At 43.4% G+C, this 22,184-nt stretch overlaps 1 protein-coding gene across 1 annotated transcript in view; it reads right to left on the reverse strand.

Annotated features, from left to right (window-relative positions):
- Positions 1 to 1,829: 1,829 nt before the first annotated feature.
- The window catches only part of cspg4 (chondroitin sulfate proteoglycan 4), a 45,147-nt gene continuing 24,792 nt past the window's right edge, over positions 1,830 to 22,184 (reverse strand). The window contains exons 2-11 of the mRNA XM_084671904.1: positions 15,072 to 15,235; positions 11,278 to 14,832; positions 10,659 to 10,859; positions 10,288 to 10,569; positions 8,923 to 9,099; positions 6,274 to 6,472; positions 5,964 to 6,095; positions 5,582 to 5,742; positions 5,273 to 5,456; positions 1,830 to 5,030 (exon numbers count right to left, since the gene is read on the reverse strand). Of these exons, the coding sequence (XP_084528030.1) occupies positions 3,142 to 5,030; positions 5,273 to 5,456; positions 5,582 to 5,742; positions 5,964 to 6,095; positions 6,274 to 6,472; positions 8,923 to 9,099; positions 10,288 to 10,569; positions 10,659 to 10,859; positions 11,278 to 14,832; positions 15,072 to 15,235 (6,944 nt within the window). The 3' untranslated portion in view covers positions 1,830 to 3,141. The remainder of the gene's footprint in view (positions 5,031 to 5,272; positions 5,457 to 5,581; positions 5,743 to 5,963; positions 6,096 to 6,273; positions 6,473 to 8,922; positions 9,100 to 10,287; positions 10,570 to 10,658; positions 10,860 to 11,277; positions 14,833 to 15,071; positions 15,236 to 22,184) is intronic.

Below are 22,184 nucleotides of genomic sequence, written 5' to 3' on the forward strand. Positions count from 1 at the left end.
TTGTATGTTTAAATGTTTTTAAAGTACGTATTTCCTGTTTCTGTCTCTCTGTTTTCCTAATCACTGGACACTTTTTCAGTTGTGGTACTCAGCGCACAGACAGACAGAAATACACGCCCACGTTGTTTTCAGCCAGTCTCTTTAACTGCTAACCTAGGAGGTTTACTGTCTGTGCAGGGCAAATGCTGAAATGTGTGGCCTTTGGACAGTGCAGACTGAAGGGGAGAGATCTTTTTCTCAAATATACCTTTAGATTGATATACCATTGGACATCCAGTCGCCTCCCCAGCACTTTACTTTTAGTAAACTTATTACGTATTACAAGTTATTCAATAATTGAATTTTGAATTAAGATGTTGGTATCATACTAAGACATTGTAAAAGTACACATTGAATGGCATTCGTTTTAAATGACTTGTGAAATGCATAGGAGGTGTGAATGCACCACGGGCTGTCTCACTAATGTATGGAAAACCTCGAGCTTCAGGAGACCATGACAGCCTAAGTGGATTTCCAGAAGTGCTCTCTTCCAGCTTCATAGCTACAGACCTTCACCTGTGTGTGTTGACTCCCATCCCCTTCATCCTCCATCAGCTGGCATCCGTGACAACACAGCCCAGATCAGAAGAGTCAAATCCAGCACTCTTCTCAGGGCGTCCACCCTGGTCATTTCCTGCCAAACCCATTCTCCTGGTCCCCTTCATGGGTTAGGGGTGGGGGGATGTTATGTTAGATTGAGTTGTGCTTTTCTTGGCTTTCTGTTCTTGCAATCATGCACAGAGTGAGAATCACGGACAGACACACTGAGACAGTGTGAGCCGCCATGTGCTCACAGCAGCTGCACAGAGAGCATGTTCAGAGGAGCAGGTGCTCATCTGAACACCCTCAAGACAAGGCTGCATGGGACCGGCTCAGGATGACTCTAGTGGTATGTTCATACTTTAATGATTTCATATCAGGTTGGTCAGCTGGAAATGTTGGGCTGCTTTTTGACTGTGGTCCTCTGTTGCTAGGACAGCATGTTGTTGTGCCACACGAAGCACCGTCCTCTGAGTTTGACACATTTGGTCTCAGAAGATATGATGCCTTTGTACACCTCACAAATAATCATACCACTGCAATCTGCTGTCATCATTGATTGATATGATCCCATAAGAACTATTATTAGGTCTAAATGGAACACGGTGTATGATTTCAGAAGCCTGTGTTATCTGTCAACTGACCAAAGCCACTGACTAAATACTGAAAGTTATTAACATATCACATGACAAAGTTATAAAATACCTTGCGGGACCATCAAGAGAAAAAGAAAAAACATGATTAAAAAGCCACAAGGCCTGTGTTGAGACAGAACTTGGAACTTCCAGAAACCAAAAACCTTTGTCGGAAAAAATGAATAATATGACTGCTCAAACAAGGTTGTTAAATGCTGATAAAGGACTTGTCTTGTTTCTGGAAAATCACTCTTGCACCCTTATTCCATCTAGTGTCCAAATAAGTGTACGACACACATTTAAATTAAATTATTGAAATAATCAGTATCTCCAGGAATCATCAGATTATCATTTCTAGCAAGAAGGTTCTAAGATCACTGGATGATTGGTGGTTTCAAAATGCTAATGATCCATATACAATGATTAAACATTTTTTAGACAGCCATAAATGTCCTTTCAAGCAAATACAAACAATCTAATTAAATCTTTCAATCCCTAATTCTTGAGTGAATCAGTTTCACTCTTTAGTTTAAGCAAATACTTAAATATTAACAATTGAACATTATAAGATTTTAATTGCAGTTTAAATGTTAGATTGAGCTTTTTGCACACACATACAATAATACAGTTTTTATTTTTTCCAGAGCCATATAGAACTTGTTTTTTTCATTTCTAATAGAAACCACTTTCAACAAAAGCATTGCTTGAGTGGAGCATGTTTATTTGAGCTCACATGAACATACAAATTGGTTCTAACATTCTCTTCAAGGTTCCCCATAGGCCGTGTAATCTAGAAATTATTAACTGTAAATTGTTATGGGTACAACTTTTCAGTTATTGATCATCTATAAACATATCCTGTAAAAGTGTAGAATGTACCGTTTTACTTTTCTCATTAAAATTGAAACATGGAACGCAATACTATATCATAACTAAAAAGTCAGAATGCAAAATTGTAGGTAATGTAACAAGTGCACCAGTTAAAACCAATCAAGCAGTTTTTTGAATGTCTGTAGAAATATCTGTGCTTTCTTCTCAAGCAAACCATAAGCCATTGCATTTATTACATCTTAATTATGAAACCTTTTACTTTAACAGTGTTGAATGACCTTACTGCTGATGCCAGTCCACAGAGGCTGTGATGGGAGCCACTGTGCAGCCCGGGCTACCATGTCATCTTCAGTCAGTGCCAGAAGTCAGTCCAGTGATTCAAAGCAAGCAGTTATGCATGAATACACCAAAAGTATGTAAAAGTATTTCATGAATTTAAAAGAGTTTTGAATGAAAGCACATGGCTACATGAGTCTATAGCATTTTAGATTTTCTCTGCTGGTAGAAAGTTTACATAATATTGTATAAATACAGCAAGTTTGACAAAGTCTCGGCTGAAGAGTTATGAAGATAACAAAAACAAATGGATAGCATATGTAACACATGGACAACCCTCAATGAGCTGAATTATGTACAAACATATTCACTTTATTTGAATCAAAACTACTAATTAGCTGCTAAACCTTTAACCATTATATGTATGCACAGAATGAATATTGGCATATAATAGAATACAGAATACGTTTTAAGAGCACACACCATACTTTTGCAAACATTTAACATGTTTATGTCCTTATTTGTGCACTGTGAAAATGACAAGAAATGCCTGACAGGTTTCCTACAATAAATAGACAAGGAGAAACACTTGGATTAAATGGCTGCCTCTTGTTTGCCAATATCATGATACAGTGTTTTAAGACCTGAGGTTTAGCACACCAATAATTTGCAATAATAAAAATGACCACTATTTTCAAAACATACACCCAATTTCTTAATACTACTGTGGCAAGAGGTCTTTTAATACTGAAGGGAATGCTTTAGGGACACATTCCAAACACTACTAGGATCTACCACTTCCTGTTTATGCGTTGGGCTTTCATACCCAGTACTGGTTCTTTTTTATGGCCGGGTCTGTTGTCCGACAGTGCTGCAGTAACTCTGGATCTGCATCTTTGGAGTCCATGTTGGACAAAGGAATGCTGTTTGCTGGGTCAGTTTTCCTAAAGGTCTCCTGAGTACTGACCTCTCCATTTTTGGGCTTGGAGGTCGCCACCATCTGTACGTTGTGCTTGCCAGTCTTGTTGCGACGCACTAAGTAGTACGCACACATCGCAGCGAGGAGCAGGAGAAGGATGACCAGGATGGGGATGAGGATGGACCAGAGGTTGTTTCGACGTGACAGAACTGGTTTCCTGTGTGAGGCAGAGTCAGCAGAGGCAGTGGTGAGGCTGTCTCCGTGGGGCCGGTCCATGTTCCCCCTCCATCGAGGGCTTGGGGCAGTGGCTAGTGGATATCCACTGGGGAGGTCATTGCTGTCAATCCAATTTGACTCTGGAGGGACTCTAAGGAGTGTGACAGGGTACACCCCTGAGGCATTGTAGGGTGAGGTTCTGAACGACAGGACACATTCAGCAGGAGGGACCCCGTAGGCCTTGAGGAGGAAGTGAGCCTCGTCCTGATCTACACCACCTTGTGATCTTTCCGTGCTGTTCAGGATCTCCAGAGCCACCCGACCCTCGTCCAGCTCCTTCTGGGTGAACATGTCGACAGGCTGGCCGTCTCCAGACCCTCCAGGCTGGCCATCTCCAGACCCTCCAGGCCTCACAAAACGAGCCCCTCGAGGATGCTGGATGACGCTGAACGTCGGGGATGACCTGGTCTTATTGGCCAGAGCTGTAGCATCCAGCAGCTTCCTGTCCAGTTGAACAGTGGCACCGCGCGGTATGAGAGGATTCTGGGCAATGTTGACAAGTGGTTTGACTGTGATGTTGAGGACAGACGAGACATTAGCTGCTCGACTCCTGACCACAAAGGCCACACTGTCTCGTGGTGACGTTGACTTGATGAAGCGAACACTAACGCGTCCTTCGTTGATCTGTGTTTGGGTGAAGGCAGAAGTGGGTTGGCGATCCACCATAACAGCAGCAAACTTTGGGACGTTGGTGATCTTGTAGAGGATGTCCTCCTCGATGGGACCTCCCGTGGTAGCCTTAAGCATGTCCTCTGTCACCAGTGTTTCATCATCTCCCTGCTTTACCTGGATCTCTAGAGCTTTGGCCAGAACCAGCGTCCGTGCCAGCACGCCGATGTGAAGCGTGTAAGACTCTGTGCGGTGTTTCCCGTCTGACACTGTGAACTCCATGAAACCATCAACCAGGCTGCCATCACTGGCAAATCCAACTTGACCCTTGTTTACTGCATCCTGGGTGAACTCCGAGATGGGATCCATCACCTGCGTATCCACAAGTTGCCCGTTGGTCGGGGCTTTGGTGACAGTGAAGCGCACCTCATCAGGGGTACTGTCCTCATCCCTGGTGTTGAGGTGTTTCTGGGTGAGGACGGTCATGGCACCTTGGAGAACCTCCAGGAGCATGTCCAGAGTGACCAGCTCAGGGGGGCTGGAGTCACGGCGGCGGATGGAGATGTTGAAGATCTCTTCAAGGACCACTGACTGAGCTGGCAGCGGCACGCTATGACCCTGGGAATTCAAACGCACTCGGAATCCAAAGCTGTCAAAAGAGGCTCCAGAGTCATCATGGGCATATTCCACTTCACCCTGCACAACATCTTCCTGCATGAAATACGGGGTGTCTCTGGGCAGATCCAGACCTCCCAGGGTAATTTGTCCATGGGCTGGGAAGCGGTGAACCTCAAAGACCACATCCACATCCACCCGTTCTGACTCTGATAAGGTTGCCAGCAGGTTGGAGGCATCCAAGATGGTTCTGTCAATGGCTTTCCTCTGACCTTGCACAATATCCAAACCTAATGAAGAGAAAAACTATTCAAATCGTTGTTCGAGCAAGAACGTTTTACGACAAAAGTCAAATGATAAATGCAATTATCAAATTATAAATGAAATTGTATAATAATAAATAAAAAAAATACTCAAACGACACGTCACATTTGCAATTTCCTTTAGTTCAACAGTTTTTCATGTTTCATTATCGTCTTGTTCAAGTCAAAGTGCTTTAGACACGTGTCACTTTTCAGTTGTCCCAACCCACCTTTGTTCCTCCAGAGCTGTGAGGAGACCTTGCGGTTAGCTGCATAGTAGGAGACGGTGATGGGGAGGACGTGATGGACCACTGGGGCTGGTGAGGAGGACAGCAGGAGCATGATGGAGTCTCTCACCACCCAGAAGGGCTCCTCAGGCATCTGGTGCTCATAGAACACAGCACCTGCCTCCAGCTGTGTGGGGGAGCACTGTGTCAGAAGTCATGTTCAAATCTAGTAATAAGCTTTGATAACAGTAGTAATGACATAGGCCTTGGTCTCATGGCGTCTGTAAATGAATTTGTAGAGAATCACAGTACCTCTGTTTGAGAAAAGTGGTTAATCTCCTCAAACAGATTCTTGTCCTTTGCTATGATGAGTCTTCCCAGACGAGGCGGCCGTATGAGAGAGTAGCTGATCTCATCGCCGTCCTCGTTGGTCACCGCCCCCAGATTGGCGCTGGAGATAAGTTGTCTTGTTCCTGGAAGAGTGGAAAACTGACTTGTTCTCTTAATATTCTCAGGCGAGTTAAGACATGCCAGTCATGTTAACTTAGCAAACAACTACAGTATATCTCAAAATCACCATTTACATATTTTCTGTTTCAAAACCTTCAAAACCTGTTTTGGGTGACCCTGATGTTTTAGAAGATGGGATTTTTTCAAAATATTATACAGCACAGATAAAAACAAGCATTATCACCTGGAAATACCATCAGCTCCTCCTGTGTTTCCATGGTGATGGTGCGCTCTCTTGCCGTGACGACGAAGCGGTAGAGCGGTGACGTGTGCTCTCCATCTGTCACGGTGAAACTGAAGCCTCCGGAATCCAGCCCTGTCAAGCAGACACAGTTCATTGCTGTGGCTGTGATTGCAATTACGGCGTGTTGGCGGCTAAACAAACTGTGAGAGAACAATCTGTCTGTCAGTCATTTTCAATCAAGTGGCTGTCACAGCTTGTTTGCTCAACACAACAACAGGAAAGGTCAATGTCACAATCTAATAAGCCTTACCTTCGTGGATAAAAATCACCTCTCCATTAGTAATCTGAGCCTGTGTAAAGTTTACAAGGCTTTCTTCAGGGGATTCTTTCAGGGCTACCATTCCATTGGTTGGGGACTCAACAGAATATATCAAGTCTTCTGCAGGGGTGTCTGCATCTTTAGTGTTCAACATGTTAGGTGTGATGTCTGCCTCCTCTCCAGCCAGCAGCTGAAACAAACAAGCAAGAAGCAAAGCAACAGTACGGTTAACAGTGACGTGTTTAAATGTTTCGTATTATGTGTGACATTCAACTTCAGGACTGCACATAAAAAATCTACTCCAATTTTATCAATGTGTCTACAAATAAGGTACATTTAAAAGAGAGAAGTACTAAGTGTGAATGGGAGGACAAATGGCCTGTTGAAATGTTAATGGTAGATTGTGTGCACTGGAGAAGATGAGGTGTCTTGAATAGGAAGAGGAACTCTCCCTTGGTGAAGGGGTTTTGATGGACTTATCGACTTCCAATGCTCCACTTGCAAAATTGAACATCATTTCAAAGAGATTGACCAGGTCTACTGAATATTTAAAATAACTGGGATAAACTCGATGAAGACTGGGCAGGCGTGCAGTCAGAACATATTGATCTGCTCAAGGCATCCTTCGTTTCTTCTCTGTTTACCTACTCTCTCTCCCCCTCACAAGATCAAGATCAGAGATGTTTCGCCAGGAAGGGCAGGAAGGGCAACCAAACAGGTGAGCTTCAGAAACATCCAGATGATCACATGCATACTTACTTACACATATTTTGTGAATGTCTTCTACTACAACATCCATCTCAATGGATCCAGAGGATAGGTAAAAATGATAACATGAAAGTCTCAATTTATGTAAGGACATTTAAGGATGTCATAAAATGTTTATGAACTATAGTTCATTCAGTTAAGAAATAACCTTTAAGTTTGAAATGAAATATATTTACCATGAGGGTTGGACACTTTTCATGACATGAAAATAAAATAATTTCAAAACAAAAACATAATTTTCTCTAGACCAATGGCATTTATAAATGTTTAATGTTTTATAAATATATTTGTTAATGGATTTCCATATCTTAAATGGCTTTGTTCACAAGCTTAATGTTGGATTAATGCTTGTGTGTTCATGTTTTATGAAGTACAAAATAGGCACTATTTGTACACATACATCATTTTTTGTTTTAAAATAATAAATGGAAAACAATATGTACAAATCAAATGACACTGACCCTTCGTGATATATATGATAGTGTGGGAATGTAAGAAAATACTTGGGAATGTTCCCCTTAAAAGAAAACAGTTATTTTTTGTTCTATGGAACCTTCCACTAGATGGCTACATCCCCTCACAATCACAATGAAGCTCACCAAGGTTCGTACATTAGTTGAAAATAAATTGAGTTGGATATTGATTGTTTATATCACGATCATTGCATCATACACAGGAATGGCAAGGTGGCACTATTGAGAAATGTATAACATGTCCCTTTGTGCTATGAAAAGCTGCTGTCAGGCATTGTCAAGAGGTTTCATGAGACTCCAGAGAATAGGCATGTCAGTTGGCAGTGTATGAACCAGAGGGAGCAGCATGTCTGAAGTTACAACGCATCTCATTAAGGTATATCCCCTTTCTGGCATCATATACAACTCAAAGACTAATGGAAATAGACATTTGAGGAGCTTCTTTGAGACGGCTATTGACTGTGTATGATTGAATTGGTGAATTCTACACAAGACATTATCTTTCAAATTAATACTAGACAGAAAAGAGAGAAAGAAGCACTCAAAATGTACGTTTGAGAGTCCTAATATGCCGGCTGGGCAAAGTATAATACACACACACTTATACCCATGTAAAGAAAAGGAGAGTGAGAGAGAGAGCGGGAATGAGAGAGACCTAATGGAGACCAGCTTTGTCCTCTGGAGCCAAGCAGCATCTATGGCGATCAAAGTGTGTCATGACAATGTTATTCATTATGTCTGTTCATCTGCTGTGGTACAAACATTTCCTGTTTGAAATCACACCAGCAACACAACCCAGGTAGGAGGAGTTAATGTAAGTAAACTCAGACTGTGTTAGGAAACATGTATGTATAATTATGTACATTTTGTGGTACTAAGATGTTGGGATTGGCTGGCGCCCTGGCTATGCCAGGAGCTCCGGCCGTTTCACCATCTTGGTTTTCCAAAAATACACGTTGCCAAGACTACGCTCAACCACAGACAGAACAGAGAGGACTGAATGACACCGTTGGTTTCCAGATATGCAAGATGATTATGGTTAACTTTCTCCAACAATCTTCCAGTCTTCACTGTCGGATTCGCTTTTTAAGCTTTCTTTTTGCCTTGAGAAGTTCACAAGCAACAAAATGCATGAACCTCAATATTAAATGATTGTCTTTGAACAGTGCCAAGTTCCTGACAAATGCATAGAAGAGGTTCATCAAGGGGTTGGTTAAAATGGATTTTAACCAATTTATTCATAAGTAGTCATCCATGTATGGTGGGAATTTAATGCCTAGTTATCTCACTAATTGGATCAATACAATTGACAAGAACTTGCTACAGTCCCAGTTTGAAAGTTTAATAGTGGTTTAAAAAAGCATCTTAATACTTCTTACCATCAATCAAACTATCTTACCTCCAGTCCAGTGTTTCGTGTTAGTCTGGGTGGCTCGTCATTAACCGGGAGGACAGTCACCGCAAGGGTGAAGGGAATACTGCGCCGCTCCAACTCATAGACTGAGGCGGAGAGGGTAAAACTGTCCTCACCACTCTCTGAGCTATCATGCATATAGTAGACATGTCCAAGCTTCACCTGCAAAGGAAGGAAAAGCCTTAAAGATTACTGTCAATCCTGCCACAATTATGTTAGGAAAATACAGTTTTGCTGTTTCACATCCACTCATATCCCATAGGGATTCTTATATTTACCACCAATGAAAAGTGCTTTCTCAAGATTAGAGTGAAATAGTTACTATGTGAATCAGAAGCCTACTCCTGCTCCTTTGAGGAAGTACACAGAAGCCACAGCTCACTGCGTGACACACATTTTCCATTCGTTCTACTTCCTGGGAAGTAGTCAGTCTTTATTGATGAGAGGGACCTGCACCAGAGTGCAACGAGAAACTAATGGATGCCAGATGTCTGCCATTGCACTGGAAAAACACCCTGTGTCATTACTTGTTGGGGAAAGTGAGTGAGACAATCAATCTCTGTTTGAACAATAAACAAAGAGTGGACTTTTGGACTTTTCTGGTCAATCCATGTCCAATAATGAGTGAAAGCGTGTCCGACTTTAATTTAGGGGAACTGCACTCTGGTTCCAGTCCTGCCTTGAAGCTTTGAGATGTATGGCAATGTGGCAGATCGTCTGGAGGAGTTGGTATGTCCTCTTAACAGACTTATGGGAACAAGGGACAGAGAAGTAACAGAAAGATACCCCATAAAACAGTTTAAAGTCACAAACATTGTCAGTATAACACGTACATGATGTCGATGTTCCTCGTTTTACCCCGCTGCCTTATTTTTTATCCCTATTCAGATGTAGCTGAATCGTGGCTATGCATTGGTCCCAGTTGAGTTAAGCAGCACAGTGGGGTCTTTGAGAGGGAGCGGGGTGAGTGCTCTGAGCATTATTACAAGAATATACTGAGCCCGTTTATTTTGGCTCTAGGCTTTTGAAGGGCACAGTCAGTTTTTCCACAATCCTCGTAGAAGTACAGAGAGGAGAGGAGAGCTCCATGCTTGTGACTAATGCGGCTTGGTCCTCCTGGGCTGCAGAGGCTCTCCTCCCAGCAGTGGACTCGTCTGTTTCATTCTTTCCAAGCACGGGTCCTCCGAACCACATGGTTCAAGGAATTCCTCAAAATGTGTATATAAGATGATTGTGGTGTAACTTGTATATTATTCTGGCAGTCCCATGCGATTAAGAAAATAATGAACGTTTAGAAATATAATCTCATTCCTCTATATGTAAATAATGTAGTTTCTAAATTGCACCCACCTCTTCCCAGGTGAAGAAGTTGAGGTCTTGCTCATCTCCGCCTTGGTAACGAATATTTCCATGCAGAGGTGGCTCTTCCACAATGAACTCAACATTAGCTGAACTGTAGAAGGGGTGTGAGATATTGACAAGGTCCGTGGAAATAGCCATCCCACCACCTTCCTTCACAGTGAAGTTGGCCGTCTGGACAGGGATGAGCCGAGGCACAATGTCTATTTTCACTCGCAGGTCTTCTACTGTGGTGAAACCATTACTGACGTCTGCTGTGAAGGCATCATTGCCCTGGGAGACCAAAAATAAAACAGAATTGTGTGAAAAAATTACAACAATGTAGCAATAAGTAGGCCCACACCATGTGGTCTGACAGGTACCTGAACAGATGCAGACACATAAAGAATGAGCCCCCTGTTGATGTCATCCTGGGTAAAGGAATCAATGTAGTCCAAGACTGGGGAAGCTGTGCTGTCTGAGTCGTTAGTCAGCATGACCACATGGCCAAGACGAGGAGGGTCCTTGATGGTAAAAACCATGTGTTCAGGCTGGATGGCCTGGGAGAGAGGCCCTTGCTCCAGCTGAGAAGTGAATTGTATGGCAGAGTTAATATCAAATGTTTTAAAAAAAAATCTTCACATTTAAATGCATTTAATTAAAATTGAGGAACACAGACATACAGCAACATACATAGCATGCCTGCATAATAATATCAGTTTCACAACAAAACCTTGTGAGTTTTGTCATTTTGCCAATTAATTGTGGGCCACAGAGAGAAAAGGACTTATAAATAAACACATCAATACAGTTGTTTGAGGAATCATATTTGCATGAAATCCATTGTACTTGTTACAATCTCTATCCTTCTTCAAAGCATGATAAGCATACATTTCTCTCAGTTCATGATACAATGTTATGAGAACAAATGTTACCTGAGAATAATTACTTGTAAACAGATAACAAACAAGAGATGAGTAATTCAGGTTGATGTGAACATACCCTCAGATGATCCTGGTCCAACACAGTATGTTCTCCCTCGTAGGAGATGAGGATCTTATTGGCAATGACCTCAGGTTCAGACAGGTAACCTTGCTTGAATATCTGTATCCTAAAAGTGCCTTCCACAGAATGACCTTTAGCTTGCACAATGAAACCAAAAGAGTCCTTGGATCTCAAGCTTTCATCATTGTGCTCATATGACACCACACCCTTTTTCAGATCTTCTTGGGTGAACTGAGAAGCCTCAATCCCGCTTACAATGATCTTTCCATCTGTAGGGGGCAATATCACCTGATAGAGGAACTCACTGGCATCTCTGATGTCCATGTTGGACTCTGCACTCAATAGTGAGGTGTCAAGGGTCTTGGTGCTACCATGATTTATGACCACCATGTTGTTGTTGACCACATGCAAGTAGGGCTCACCCGCCTGGATTTGGAAAAGAGCACTGGTCTTGTGGAGGCCGTCAGACACCTGAAGCTGGAAACGTTCACGGTCTGCTCCATGGTGCACAAACAGAACATTCTTCTCCCTCAGGTCTGCTTGGGTGAAACGGAAGAGGGGCTGTGATGGGTCAGAGTTTGAGACTATGTTTCCTGAGAGGATGCCCTCACGAACGTAGACCAGCTGGGTATCATTAAAACCCGGGTCTTCATCTGTGAATAGAATGTCATCAGTAGTCAACAAATGCTTGCCGTTCCGGACCACGTTGAAGGTTTTATCCACAACCCTGATTGGAACATGATCATTCTTCGACTGAATGGCTATTCTGAAAACTCCACTCACGGATTCTGGACCTTCTGTTTGGATGACAGAAGTCTGTTTGAATGTCAAGAAATGAAACTCATCATCACTTTTGTCTGAGCCATCATGTTTGTAGATTAGCCTGTCAAGAAAAAGGTCTTCATTGCTGAACATTTTGATTGCACCTTCAAACCTGGGCTGTCCATGTGGGGACTCCCTGATAAGACGACCATGCTTGGGGCCTTGTGTCACGCGGTAAACAAAGGAGGTTGAGCTGGATGTCTGAACCCAGAGATGGTCTCTGTTCAGAACACTCTCCCCACCTTCTAAAACAATCAATCTTTCATTTGTCATGATTGGAACGTCAGAGTCAGCAAGGATTTGGATTGGGTAGGTATACACGGGTGAGTACTGGTTTTCAAAAAGGATCTTAAACTTGAACTGGTCCTGGCTGTCAACAGCTTCATGCACCTGGAGGTTGTAGCTGATGTGGCCATTCCAGATGTCCTGTTGGGTGAAGCCATCACCGTCGTTCAGCGCCCTGCCAAACAGTTGGAGAGTACCCCATTTTGGGGCCTTGACGAGGACGTATCTCACAGATTCAAAGTCTACAGTCTTTCCTTTCACCTCTGCCTGGAGCTCGGTGTGTTTTATGACCTGATTCTTGCCTGTCAGCTGTAGGGGAACCATTTTGGACATTTGTATTTGTGAGGGGGTGATTTGGACTGAGAAGGTGTTGTTCCACAAGGAGAACTGTCCAAGATGAACGTCAAATTGAATTTCCTCAATCTGAATTCTGCCCTGTTCCGATAAATCTGTGCTAACGTACCTTAGACGATTTTGCTCCAAATCCGAGTGGTGAAAGGATGTCACCTTTTTATACACGTCATTGCTTGTGAGAATCTGCAATTCTCCATATCTTAGTGCCTGTGTGACATTATAAACTATATCTCCATCACGGGGTTGAGCAATGACAGCCAAGTTTTTTAACCCTATTGTGGAGTGGCTTCCTTGAGACAAAAGAAGGCCTGTATTTGTCACAAGGTTCAGTTGTGGTTGTGTGATGGTCAGCTTGAAAGAAGTGGATTGACTTATTGATTGACCGTCAGACACATGCAGAGTTATTCCTGCTCCACTACCACCTTGGTGGACAAAGTATATATTACCATCTTTCAACTGCCTGCAAGTAAACTCACTAATGCTTACCCCAGGCTGCTGTCCATTTTCCAAGAAACCCACATCTCTGGAAGGTTCAGAAGTTATAGTTACTGTGATATCATCACAGCGAGTGTCTGAATCTAAAATTTGTATAAGGTTAGGACTTAAGCGAGTGCGTCCATTTTGGGTGATGGAAATGTCTTCTCCACGAATTTGAGGTAAGTCATTGACAGGAATGATATCAACTGGCAGGACATACAGATGGGGACTTTTGAAGCAGTCTGGGAGGTAGCTGTTGCTCTGAGCTACGACATCTAATTGGATTTGATCTGTATACTTTTCATTACCATCATGGAGATACTTAATTTTCTTGTTGGCCACATCCCAGAGAGTGAACTTCTTTGTACGTCTACTGTTGATGTTCATATCAAGCAGTCCATACCAAGGATCACTCTTAAGAGTGAAGATGATCTGAGATTGTCGGAGTCCAACAGTACTTAGGTCAAATGTGGGGCTCAGGTTGTTAACATCTAAAAAGGCTTCCCCACCCTCAGGCACAAGCAAAGAGGTGATTGCAAGGAGTTTTGTGATGTTCTGGTATTCCTCAGGCATATGGTCTGTTGGATGGCAGTGTCTTTCATTGGGGTCCACATGAACGTATCGGATCCTGACAGGGGCTGTGGTTGTGGTTGCATCACCATCGTAATAACTTGAGTAATCATAGTCCTCTCCTTCGCATTTTACATGAACGTCCTTGGTCACAAGAGCATCTTGCAGGCTTCTATCCTTTTGATTAACTTTTATTTCACCCAAGCATCCGATAAAAGCTTCTGATGTTACCATCTCCTCCATGCGATCCAAGAACCCCCCCTCCCTGAAAACTTCCTTCATTTTGCCCTGAATACCTCCCAAATATAGATTACCAACTAAATCCAATCTCTCCGATTCATTTATAGAGAGGGAAGCAATCTGACTATCCACGTTAATCTCAAACAAACTCTGGTCAATCTGAATTTGAACTCTATGCCATTGATCATCATCTAGCTGCACTTTGGCATTGTCCAGTACCACCATGCCCCTGCCGAGGTCCACCACCCCCTTGAGGTGGCCTGCGACCAAACCAACAGCAATGAAGTCAGACTCTAGTCCAGGGTGAAAAGCCAAAAGGGCATCTTCAATGGTGGTTTTCATGAGGAACTCTAGAGTGCGTGCACTCCCACTAGCCCCACTCCAGGTAGGGAAGGACACAAAAGAATCTGGGCTGATGAAGCTGGTGGCCTCGCCATCACCAGCCTCAAACTCACTGCTGCAAGATTCCTTGGTGTCGTGACAGTCTGTTGGCACACCTTCAAGAATATCAAATTGGTGAGACTCAAAATTGACGTGGGAAATACAACCGCGAAATGGTGGAATGGCATTACTGAGGTAGGGTGTGTCCAAGTCTCCTGTGCCACCCAGCCACATCCCTAAATCAACATTGAGTTCATCGTTGGACTCTTCCAAAGGGATGAACGTGGAGAACAGATCATCAATCATCATGGTCAGTTTGGAATCCTGCAGTTTGATGGATACTTTGTGCAGGAGGAGGTTGTTCAGCTGCAGCCCGGCTGAAGAGGACAGCACCACCTCACCTGTCCCCATGTCCATTCTCACCTACCATTTAATGAAAACAGTGTTTATTATTGTGTATGGATGGCTTATTATAGTCTTGCTTTCATAATTGTATGATGCTCTTTAATGTTCTCAAATACTTAATTAAACCTTAATGAATGACACCTTTGATTAAACAATGACACTATATTGCAACAGTTTATTTCTGTTGTCTATTATATTGTTTTGTCCACAACAACAAGAGTCTCTAATGACAAGGTTTGGCAAGGTTTCCTGCTCACCTGTAGATTCCCATTGCGGAGTTCTAGGAACATGTAGTCTTGCATTCCTGCAGCCATGAGCAAAAGTCCACTTCGTCGACTCGTCTTAAACTGCAGAGCCAGGTGGAAGGAAGACACATCTTGGATTGACTGTATTCTACAGAAACTGTCCCCAAAGTAGGACGCTATGGAGAAAACACAATTGGAAGTTTGTATTAACCAATATGTTTTTGTGTATGTGCGATAAGTACAGTGCAGCACAATGCTGTGGTTTGGGATTGCAAAAAATTGTAACATTAATAAAATTCCTTGCATTCTTTTTCAGTATCTTATGACGGGAAAAATTGGAGATGTCATCTTATATTGGTACGGTACATATGAATAGAGGTGTACCTCAGTGTGTCATTCATTCATATTAAGGACAAAACTTTTGTCAGAAAATAATTTTTCAAAACTATTTTCGAAAATACCTTTCGAAACTTTATTTGTCGAAACTTCCCCTCAGAAGTGTTGATGCTGTCAATAGGATCAGAAAACGGAACTTACCACTAAGCAGTGGTAAAAATGTGAGATTGGCAAAGTACACACATCCTTCACTCAAGTAGAAGTGCAGATACTCATGTTTAAAATGACTGGTAAAAGTACTGGCGACACTTTTTCACTCAAATTAGCCCTCATTAAGTACTCATCAATGATGGCAACTTTTTTTTGAAAATATATTTTTAACCTTTCAAAAACATTTGGGTAAAAAAAAATTCTACAATATTTTTTCAACCTTTCGAAGCTTTTTCCACGGACACAGTGAAAGAAGAGGAGACAGAGGAGATTCTTGAACCATGTGTTTTCTAGTTTCAAAGGGATTCTCTCACTGAGACATCAGCTATCCCAATACTTTGAGTGCAAATGATTTGGCAGGAGGATTTCCAATTTCAGCTACCGGGTTTAAACCACACCTTCTGGAGACCCCTTACAAAACGTACATCACTTAGGCAGCCATTGATTTCCCCAAGCTCACGCACCAAAATACAACTAGAGGAATTCCAAGGGTCTGTTTCCAAGGAAGGATTTTCCATGACTCCGGCCAGGATGCATAAAGGGGGCTTTCCAGAATTTCTTCTTTCACATATTAGGAGTTAGAGGTCAAGCTAGAAACATTTAGAAAGAAAATTTGAAGATTTAGAATGAAATTACAGATAATTCTGTGCCTAACTTGAAGTAGCATATTGAATTCAACAAAAAATAACCCTATCAAGATTTGTCCTAACCCTTAAAGTTTTGGTGGGTAGTTTACAGAGTAAGGGGATTAATACTTAAAGGATGCCCAAACAATGTAGTCAAGTTTCTGCAGAGTAGGTGCCTAAACCAAACATTTGGAAACAGAACAGCACGTCTCTGCAAAGATGTGAACCATGCTTTTCTGAACACATTCGGTGATGTGCGTGAATTACAACCTAGGGGTCCGGGCAAAGCTGTACTCATCAGGGCCAGATGTCTTTAAAACATGCATTGTCTCTCTTTCCACAGTTATGAATTGATCCCCTCCAATCCCTTAACTGTCTGCCCCTTTCCCTCTGTACCCTCGCGCACTATCTACTTACACATCTGGAAAATCCACGAGGAAGAGAGAATGATTTGACCACAGAGCATGGAGAGCTTTGATGTGTGTTAAGTGTCCTTGTGACTCAGCAGTGGGTATGAGTCACATTTGCTGGCCAGTCACTGAGGTCTATTACAGTGTGCAGACACCAGAGCTGATGAGCAAGTCTCGAGTCTAAGTTTATTTCTGTGCTATCCTTCTCTGTATCCTCAGAACACACATTTACTGTTAAGGAATGGTGGTTGTTGTTTGGCTGTGTGTGTGTGTGCATCATTTTTCTCCATTCACACATTTTGTACACATCTTTATGTGCATATGAAACCGAACCCCTTTACCGCTTTGCTGGAGCCAAAATGTAGCAGAATTAGGACTGATCCACTCTATAAACTATGAGTCCTATGTTTGAGGACTGCTTCTCAGAAATCATGGCCATGTGAGCCCAATAATTTTTGTTGGGTAGAATTCAAAATGCTCTCCTATTAGCTCTACTTTGTACAGCATGTATTACATACAGTTTGTATTGTCTAGAAAAAGGGACTTGTTTTTTTCGTTGTGTTGTGACTCAGGTCACAAAGACAGAAGATGACTTTACAATGAAGTGAGAAGACAACATGCTGGCCTAGTTATTCAAGTAAGACTTATTTATCCAACTAATCATTGCAACACCTATTGTGGGTGTTGTTCACACGCTAAACCCAGCATGAAAGCAGCCCTTTAAAGGAACCAAACACAGTACCACAACACAGTTACACCCCTAACGGTGCCAGCACTGGCCCATTATTAGCTTAAGCTATGGTCTCTGAATGGTGGGGTTTGTAGGAAACTGCAGGTTGCCTCCACCATTAAGCACTGTTCTGAGGGGCCAAAGCAGAGACACAACTAAAAGCAGCTCTATTGCAATGTTTTATAACGCTGCCAAGCTCCCTCTTTTCAGAACACACCAGGGACACAGTTTTACAGTGTTTGTAAAGACTTTTCTCAAGCCATATCCAGACATTGTGTAAGCAAACACAACATCATTTTCGCCCTCCTTTCTCTTCAAAGTCAGCTTCCCCTTGAGTTTTGACACTGCCACTGGGGTAAAGAGGTATAAAACATTCAAACAGAAGCTGGAGATTCTCAATGGCTGGGTCCTTCCATGGAAATGATTAAAACCTTTTAGCTCCCTTTGGTAAAATGTACACTTAAACAAGCAAGGGAAACGGTTGGTAGCTTCGAGTCAACATGTCCTTTCTGAACAGAATAACCTCAAACTCAGCTGTAAAAAAGCAAACACTGTGAAAGGAAAGGAAAAACATGGGACCATTTTCAAGAATAAGTCTGTTGTCTGGAGTTTTATACATAAAGGTGTGAATGAATGAGTCAGCCACTAACCCAAAACAGAGAAGAGAAACAGAGATAAAACCATAACAGATGTTTTGATGACTCATGACCGTGTGTGGTGGAATGCCGCCCTGATCTACTCAAACGTGCGTCTGTGGTCAAAGCTCAAATGTTCATATCTGCTGAAGTGTGCTAACTTCATCATCGACTTGAAATCTGAACACTGTCTGGCATGATGACAATTGAGGGTTTTAGAGCGGATAGGAGGGGAACCAAATAAATAGTCAATTGAAGGAGCAACGTTAAAGAGACATACGTTCTTGATCGCATGTTTCAACCTAAATAGGACATACTCAAATGTCCTATTTTTTCACTTTACAGTGAAGCATTGTCTTAGGATTGAGCTGCTGTGTAGTTTCATGTTAGGTTGGCTGGCAGTGAACATCAGAATACTGCAGACGCTCTCCAAGAGGAGAACAGCGCTCTTAGAGAACGTTCTAGCCTCAATGCTCACTTTGTTTGGGCAACTGCCATTCCATTCTAGTTACTAACATCACACTTTGGTTGTAGGTTCATCACAAAAATAAAAGATTTGGGTGTAGTCAGAAAGGTTCCTGCACCTTCTGATCCCACATGCCTGACAGTATTGTAACACAAACAACTCCTCAACAGGATCATTGTAGGAAAGTCGAATCCTGCCATGGTTTATGACCAGGCAGTACAAAGGCTGCCTCTGTCAGACCAGGAGAGCCATGGAAGCCGTCAACCACTAAGATCCCCTGTGGCTGGGTTATTTTTAAATAGTCCCCCTGTGACATCAGACGCCCCCCCCCCCCTTCCTCCCCTCCCTCCCTACACGCCACACCCTCCTCAGCCTCCATACCACACCTCCCCCCCTCCTCAGCCTCCATACCACACCTCCCCCCCCTCCTCAGCCTCCATACCACACCTCCCCCCCTCCTCAGCCTCCATGCCACACCTCCCCCCCTCCTCAGACTCCATACCACACCTTCCCTGCCCAGTGGCCAAATAAGAACACACTGAGAAGTAAACCGACTAGATTTAAATACAGAGGACGTGCTGTTTGTCTTGGTAACCAGACCGTGAGGACAGTATGAACATGTGGGGAGGTTTTGACACACAAATCAACTGCTGCTACTCATTCAATTGGGAATTTTACAATTTAACTTGAGTAAATCACTCTAGCTAGTGTTGATCCTGTGCGGAGACCCATCCCACACAAGATAGACAGGGCTAAAGACAGGATGATGAGTGGGGGTGAGGTAGGGAGGTTGATGTTAGGAAGCTGAAGTTGGGGAAATGGGGCCCTTTTCATCATCGACTGACAGATCTTAGACCAGCTCTCTGGGGACGATCCTATGTGAAGCGTTATCAGGTACAGTACACAGGGTCTGTGAAGCGTTAGCAGGTACAGTACACAGGGTCTGTGAAGCGTTAGCAGGTACAGTACCAGGGTCTGTGAAGCGTTAGCAGGTACAGTACACAGGGTCTGTGAAGCGTTAGCAGGTACAGTACCAGGGTCTGTGAAGCGTTAGCAGGTACAGTACACAGGGTCTGTGAAGCGTTAGCAGGTACAGTACCAGGGTCTGTGAAGCGTTAGCAGGTACAGTACACAGGGTCTGTGAAGCGTTAGCAGGTACAGTACCAGGGTCTGTGAAGCGTTAGCAGGTACAGTACACAGGGTCTGTGAAGCGTTAGCAGGTACAGTACCAGGGTCTGTGAAGCGTTAGCAGGTACAGTACACAGGGTCTGTGAAGCGTTAGCAGGTACAGTACCAGGGTCTGTGAAGCGTTAGCAGGTACAGTACACAGGGTCTGTGAAGCGTTAGCAGGTACAGTACCAGGGTCTGTGAAGCGTTAGCGGGTACAGTACCAGGGTCTGTGAAGAGTTAGCGGGTACAGTACACAGGGTCTGTGAAGCGTTAGCGGGTACAGTACACAGGGTCTGTGAAGCGTTAGCGGGTACAGTACCAGGGTCTGTGAAGCGTTAGCGGGTACAGTACTAGGGTCTGTGAAGCGTTAGCGGGTACAGTACCAGGGTCTGTGAAGCGTTAGCGGGTACAGTAACAGGGTCTGTGAAGCGTTAGCGGGTACAGTACCAGGGTCTGTGAAGCGTTAGCGGGTCTGAAAAAAGTTGGGACACAGAAGCTGCATAAGAGAGGGCCTCCCTGTTTGCAGCCCTTCAGTAGTCAGTCAGTGTGTCAGAGGTCAGACCTAGTGATCAGGTCCAGCTGAAGCCACAGGCTACTCGTCTGACCCTTCTAGCTTGTCTTCTCCCCTTCCTCTTTACACACACACACACACACACACACTACTAAACCACCCCTTCCTACCTTTGCCTCACTGCTCCACCATAGAGATCACAGATAACACAACTGCTTTTCCAGACGTCTTTACCCCGCCACCACCTTGTATTTTAGTATTTCAACTCCAACATCCCGCCAAATAACCAAACCGTTACGGTCTCCACAACTATTAAGTCTACAGACTCCCAGTTTGTGTGAGTCACCCCACCCTCGGTCCTGCTCCCCCCCCCCACTCTGCCGTAACCACTAGGCTTCTGTTTGAGGGGGATTTTCTTGCCATGGTAGCACTCAGTAGCCACATCTCAGTAGAGCGTCAGAGCACCCACCCTCCTCTCCTCAACCCAACTCCTCCTCTGTCGGTCCCTACTCACCACACACAGCCCAAAATAAACAAAGGCCCTTTTTCTGGAGAGACGGGGGAAGCACTGTGAAACGACTTAAACTGTAATGTTCCAACCTCAACTTGACTCAATTCAGCTTCTGCCGCCATTTTCTTTTCCGCCGCCGACCACTTCATTTGGGACTTCCAACCAAAGATGGAGATAGTATCAGTTGTAATGGAAAATGTAGCACTGTCAGTCTAAACTTGTATCTCTAGATTATGTTCTATACAATATCTATCTGACAAACACAAGTTTTTCTTTTGTGAGAGTGAGGTGGAACCTCAAGGGCCTTATTTAATCTGCAGTCTCAGCAGCACTGTTATTCCTTACAGTGTCCAAGTGCTCACAGTGTCAACCCTATCCATGGTGACGCTCATCATACTAGGATTCAAGACAGAGAGAAATATAAAGCATCCTATGTGGAAAGAGAGCACTCCTAAAATAACATGAACATAAAGGGATTAAATGAAATGACAAAGGTGACACATGCCTTCAAACCATTCTGTTGCTCTTTGAGAAGGCCTCATGAATACTGGTGTCACGGTGACTAGAGTGGGTCGTCCCATTCAGTCCATTTCCTGTTGTTCAAAGAGTCCTGTAAAGGCAATCTAGAGCTGGGTCATTTGGGTGCCTTTGAGATATTCAGTGTCACGATCACCCACATTCCCACACTGTTACAGAAAAGACTTTCCACCTTCTTAGCATGGAGAAAGCTTCAGCACCTACGCTACAAAACTCCAACAGTGGAGCTGAAACACTAGATATTTTTACCGAGCCTCTACGTCATTTTCTGCTGAGGTTGGACCTTAAAACCCATGCCCCATCTACACTAATAACTTCAACATGTGCTGCATGGAGACATCCCCCTGAGTGGAGGAATTCCAGCCTTCCCCAGAAATCCTTCAGCAATGGCAGCCTTTGGGCCAGGAGGCATGTTGCTCCAACATGTCACACACACACATACGTGCACACACGTGCACATACGTGCACACACGTGCGCACACATACACGTGCACATAGTCTTCCCTGTGCACATGTTCCTAACCATGACCACATGGAGTCCTCTTAAAGCAGACAATGCACATTGCTGGTTTATGATTACAGCGATCTCATGCAGCAGTAGTAGGCTGTTATAAAATATACACTGCTCAACACATCTTGCACTCAGCTAAAACAGCATTCCTCACATGACCAACCTGCTTAGTGTCATGACTTAAACTCTGCATCTACCAAGCTAGTCTAATAGCAGAATTCAAACAATACAAAGGGACAAACCAGGTGTAGTCAAAACAGGAAAACTTCAACTAAAGGGAAGACAAGGCTCAGAATTAGCAGATAACCCTTAATTTGCAGTAACCATCTGAAAGTAATCACGTTCATTAACTGAATTGGCTCATGAAAACATTCTGTAAAATCTTTACATACTATTTGGTTAGCCACTGCATTCACAGAATGTTTCGGCATCGTAAAAAAATCACAAACTTCAATGAACCGCCATTTCATGA

This window comes from Hypomesus nipponensis, chromosome 14 (assembly GCF_054491055.1).
Source record: "Hypomesus nipponensis isolate SF chromosome 14, ASM5449105v1, whole genome shotgun sequence".
NCBI classification, from domain to species: Eukaryota; Metazoa; Chordata; class Actinopteri; order Osmeriformes; family Osmeridae; genus Hypomesus; species Hypomesus nipponensis.